Source organism: Diabrotica virgifera, chromosome 4 (assembly GCF_917563875.1).
Source record: "Diabrotica virgifera virgifera chromosome 4, PGI_DIABVI_V3a".
Lineage (NCBI taxonomy): Eukaryota > Metazoa > Arthropoda > Insecta > Coleoptera > Chrysomelidae > Diabrotica > Diabrotica virgifera.
The window spans coordinates 65,175,317-65,181,316 of NC_065446.1; the positions used below are offsets into that span (position 1 = coordinate 65,175,317).

At 31.6% G+C, this 6,000-nt stretch overlaps 1 protein-coding gene across 1 annotated transcript in view; it reads left to right on the plus strand.

Annotated features, from left to right (window-relative positions):
- LOC114329144 (uncharacterized) overlaps nt 1–6,000 on the plus strand; it is a 31,897-nt gene extending 25,897 nt beyond the window's left edge. The window contains exon 3 of the mRNA XM_050649170.1: nt 2,406–6,000. Within this exon, the coding sequence (XP_050505127.1) occupies nt 2,406–2,653 (248 nt within the window). The 3' untranslated portion in view covers nt 2,654–6,000. The remainder of the gene's footprint in view (nt 1–2,405) is intronic.

Below are 6,000 nucleotides of genomic sequence, written 5' to 3' on the forward strand. Positions count from 1 at the left end.
TAGCATTTAACTACTTGTAACGCCGACCTGAAGATGATCTGAATAATGAAGAGATCGAAACCGGTCGTCAAAGTATAATTAAATGATTGTGAGTAAGTCTTTGTTTCATTACTACATTTAATTTGGTTTTAGTTTCGTTATAATCGACGTTCTGGGAAGATCGTAATTTACAATTTATTATTTGTTGTTTCCGGTGGTGGACAATAATATACGCCACGATTATATTAATATAAGTCGTAATATAAGTACATATTTCAATTGTTTTTGAGTCATTATGGCACAAAATATATTTTTCTTTATAAACAATACTTTTTCTCCTCTAAAAAATCACATTTCAAAAAATTTTTATTAGTAATTTTATTTATCATGGAATCCAGTTATTCCATGATTCCAGTTATAAATCCCAATTGGCTTACTGAGAAGGAACTCCAAGTATTCACTGATGCTGAATAAGGTTTATAACAAACAACTAAGTGTATTTAAAAAAAAATAAACAAATCCGCTGTTTTTAAGTGTATTTTCTTGTGGGGTATAAAGTATGTTAGTGTAGTTATGTTATAACTTGATGCGCGGGTAGTTAAAGGTTAAAGATAAAAGGCTCCTTCTTCATAGGTGATCATCAGTCTTGTCTGACGCAAATAAGTTTTCTATGTAGGATTTCCATATTTCTCAGATCATGTAAATCCTAGATAGAAAAATTATTTTGCGTCAGACAGGACTGATGATCACCTATATGGAGAAGGAGAAACAGGACCTTCTATCCTTAAATCGGAGATAGATGCCAATGCAGCACTAAAAAACAACAAGACAGCATGTCCGGACAATGTACTAAATAGCATGTATTTCTCCTTAAAAGATAGTTTTGAAGTATTTTGTAACTGATGACCTTTTGACAGATTCATCACGTCTTTCATTGACATGTATACTCCGATGACCTGCTAATGCTCGTCTAAAATCTGTCTCTCCGCAAACTATTTTCTATAAAACATAAATTCATAAATTTTTAGACAACTTAACTAAGGTATAATCGTCGCAATTTATTTAATAGAATAGCTTTAAATCTTGCAAAATTTGATGCTTTCTTAGTTTTTACAATTAGTAAGTTATAATGTAAGATGGCTTCATAGGCGGTTTCAAAAGCGGCGAAATTTAATTTATTTTTCTTTACAACTGACCGACATGGTTTTATTGGTTTTAGTCAGATAACAATTTTAGTTGGAAGTTGGAGACAAGTCGTTAATATAATGTATAGTGTTATTTTCATTCAGTATACAAATATTTTGTTCAACATAATGTTATAAAATTAGAAGGGTCTTGTAAGGTGAAATATAAAAAAATGGTCAACATTAATTTTGCGGCAGGTGGCACATAAGATATATCCTGCTTTAACGGTATATACCTAAAAAAAAAATAAATTACCAAAAATAATATTTAATTACCAAAAAAACCCATCCGCTTAAGGAGGGAGTATAGTTTGAAATCAACATTTTAAGTACATTTTTGTGATTTTTTTTTTGAAACTATGAATTACGTTATTTTTAAATTAAATAAGCAATTAAATACCTACAAATCAAAAAACATTCAAAAAAAATTTCAAGAAAAAATATTGAAAAATACGGGAGCGGTTGCAAATTTTTAGAGATACCTCAAAAAAATGTAATTTGTGATGGACGTCAGAATACGTCACTGGATCATGTGAAACAATAAATTCAAAAAGATTTTATTAGCTTATGAATTTCTCGAGGTAACGCTATTGAGTTTTTTATTTCGATTTTTAAGTTCTTGGTATCATTCGGAAGTCAAAAATAAACGAAATTCTTTGAAACAAAACGGTGAAAGTCAATATATTTATTATTGTTAAACTAAAAATAAGAATAAAAACAAATATATCTTCGTCTTTGTCTTCTTTTCTGTCTCTCCAATCGTAAAGTCATGCACATAGCAATATGTTTTTGAATCTCGGAGTCATCTACAAAAGAGAAGGGGAACAGCTGTTGAACGTTTCTCACTACGCTCTTGCGTGCTGATGCGAAACCGCGACAAAGCTAGTCGAAGGTAGAAATATTCAACATGCTCTATCTTTGATAATTTTACTCCGATCAATCTAAAATTTTCAGAGAGTATTTTTGGAGTTTTGCACTTTCATGTAAAATAAAAAAATCAAAAATTTTAAACCATACTCCCCCTCCCGTTGAATCAGAACTATCAAAGTCTACAAATCTGACTCGTTTCACTAGGTATTCCTTACTTAGACTATATACTTGTATATAGTACCGATAGAATTTAGTGACATATTCAATAAACAAGTTTTTTCAAATTAGCCCAGTACACAAAATATATTTAGCGGGAAGACCTAAAAGGTGCAGTCTGTCATGTATTTTATAGTATGGATTGAATTATTTTAGGTCCTCCTGTATTTCCACTGTTTACTCCAAATACAGTCGATCAAAGACCTGAGACTGTTGGACAAATCGAAGAATACAAGAAAGCTTTAGCAGAAGAAGCGGAAGAAAAACTAAAGGAACAACAAGAAAATGTTATCCCTTCATCATTTAGACAATTTTCCGGGCTTGGCAGTTTCGATTTGACCACAAAACCGACACATTATGTAAATGTAAAATCTGATGCTTATACGTATAAATATAGAGTTTAACCTTATAGTCTAAGAGCCGATATAAGAACGAACTTCCCCGATCTGTTGAATGGATAAAAATTATTTGATATAAAATTTAGCATGTTAAAAGTTTTAAAAAACAAGAGGTTCCCGATATAATTTTGTTCAGACTATAATTACAGTGAACTCTCCCTTGAAGTCGTTCCTCATAAAGTGTCCGTTTAAAGGAGGTGTCCGTTGAAGAGAAAAAAAAATATGTTAACTTGGATGTTTTAAAAATAAATGCATGTATGTATATATATAAAAAGAGATATAGTCTGTTCGCTAAACTCAGACGCAACTGGCTACATATTTTAGTCGATAATTTTTTTGTTTTTTACCAATTCTGCAAAAATTTGCAAAATTACTAACTATTTAGTGATTATTAACTATTTAGTAATTATTTTTTGCCAATTTTACTAAAATTGGCAAAATTACTGACTAAAATATCTAGAAAGTTGCGTCTGAGTTTAGCGAACAGACTATACTAGGTTTAATATTACATAACACAAGTTGTGGATGACCACGCAGCGTTGTTTATGAAGAATTTTCTCTCTGCATTCTTCTATCAAAATATTATATTGGTACAAAAGAGAATTGTGATCCTATCTTTAGAAGCCTTGCCTCCAATGCCCCTTTCTCCTTTCAGGGTATAAGTTTTCTTGGGTAATGCTCTAAACTCTAAAAAATAATCCCGTCTCATCTGCGTTAATAATAGGTTTGTTCCAACACAACGAAAACCTCATCATGTAACGATCATCGTCCTGCGCAGTGAACAAAATAACCCATGGAATGCACGATATACAGACACAGAATGTATGGAACGTATTATTTTATAGTAACGTGATCGTTACATGATGGCTCTTCGTTGTGTTGGAACAAAACTCAACGCTTAGATTCCTTGCAACTTCTAATGCCTTTTCTTGAATAATTTTACCAGAAACAGGAATATTTTTAGACCGCACTTCACAAAACAATCGAAAACAATTATTTATAGGTCTAATGCTGTACCATCGGTTTTCAAAAATTTTCTTTTCGCTTCCAGGTGACCGTTCTCATAAAACTGATTGATTATATCACTTTTATGATTCAAAATTTCACTGGCTTGAGGTTTTCTAATTCCAAATTTTTCAGCTAGCTGTCTAACATTTAATTTATGCTTCTCTCCATAATGAACCACATCGACTTTTTCTTTCAAACTTAAAAAAATCTAATAGACACAAAATTTATTATGAAATGTAATCCAAAAATAATGTTTTTAAGGAAACACTCATAAAAATACGACATCTATTGCATATGCTTAATCAGACATTCCGCTTAAAATTATTAAATCCTTGTTCCAGTCAAAACACAAGTCAAAACAACCGACCAACAAAAACATTAAATTTTTATTACTTCTTATGTAGTGTTGATAACGTGAACAGTACCAAATATCATTTCGTGGACATCTGTATTGATTTGAAATAATAAATGTATTATCTACTGACGATTTATATTGTAAAATATTTGAAAAAAAGTTTTAATTTTTTTCATTTACTGTCCCCGTCCCTTGTTGATAGTGTCCGTCGAAGGGAGTTAAAGGATACAGGTTCATATATGACCGAATAATTTTTGTTTTAAAAATCGTCCGTATAGTGGAGGTGTCCGGCGAAGAGAGGTGTCCGTTAAGAGAGAGTTTACTGTAATTAATAATTAAAAAATGACTTTATGACTACCCCAGATAATCCAAATAATATTCGAAAATATTACTTCAATTATCCAAGATAGCTATCGTTCACCCTAGCTTAGCTCAGTCTCTCAAGGTGTGTGTTCGTCTTGTCCCAATCTTAGATATGAACTATGAAAATTCAGAATGGAAGCAAACAAAACAATATTTAACCAATCATGTTTATTGTTCAATAAAGATATAATAAAAAATGTGACTTCTTAAATGCATTAACAAATATATTCAATCTTGCTAAAAACTTACTATTTTTAAATTATACTTATGGTTTATCGGTTCGATGGTAACTTCTTGATGACGAATGGTACAGCTGTTGACTTGTAGACCTGGGCAGATGTTGTGGTCCTAGGTCCCTGCAGCGACGGTCCTGGTGGTGTTGTACATGTTGGGTGCTGCTGTCTATCTAGATGCATCCTGTTGTCTTCGCCTTATGAGTAGCATCACCGGTGATGTATGAGGCCGGAGGTTCCCGAAGGGAGAAAGATTGATTTTTTCGCAAAAACTAGAATATAAAACGTGTATAAATTTTGACATCGAGAAGAAAGGTACCTTGCCCAAAAAGTATTCAAAAAGTAGCAGATGGCAATGGGTAAATTAAATAGAATTAAAACTGATACTACTAGTTAAAATTTGATTACTAATAGCATATTAATATATGAAAAGAAATATCAGAAATCAGAACACATGCTTTTAGAAGATGGGAGGTTAGGTATAGAAACAGAAAAGGTTATAAAAATTAATACAGGGTTATAAAATCTTGTACAGTGATGGTTAAAAAGTTACCCCAAGAGACAATATGAAAGTCTGGAAATAAAATGAAGATGTGATGGGCTCATCTCATCTCATAATAAATTAATTTTTCCCCTCCATTACTAATTGCCACTCTCATTGACATTACAGCGTAAAGTATGAGGGGATGGACAACCATATTCCGTATTAAAAGACAGATATCGAGACAGTAAGGATATAAGGAGTACATTCAGTATGATGACGGTTAGATGTTAGATGAAAAGAGAGTTGCCTATAGAACGGCGCTAAACAGGTTTTTAACGAAAAAACAAGTTAAAACGAATACAGAATATAATTATTAATGAAATCTTAAAGAAAAAAAAATTATTTAAAAATAAAATAGCAAAGATGTGACGTTTGTATCGTTACCAATCGATATGATATATACAGAGAAGCATAAACTCAGAAAAGGTAAAGAGAAGGAAAACTAACACTATGGCTCAGGTGTAGAGGAAGACCTAGAAAAAGATGGCTGGATGATGTAGAAGAAGACATAAGAGCAATGAATGTTGAAGATTGCAAAGTTCAGTGCAAGGAAAGAAAGAAATGGAAAAAATCACGACAGCAGCAGAGATACACCAAGCTATAAATGACAGAGAAATAATCAACCTTAACCAAGAATAGGATTTTGAACGCGTTGACGTTAGCTATACTTCCTAGGGATTGTAATGCTTAATGAATGAATGTAACAGATCAGTGAAGGTCGTCCTCATATCGGAACCTATCTCTACTATTAAGAAAATTATGTTACCTACATTATTAATTTATTATCTTTACATTGTTGTTCTATTTTTTTATATTGTCATTGAATAAATTTATGTTTTATTTACTTAAA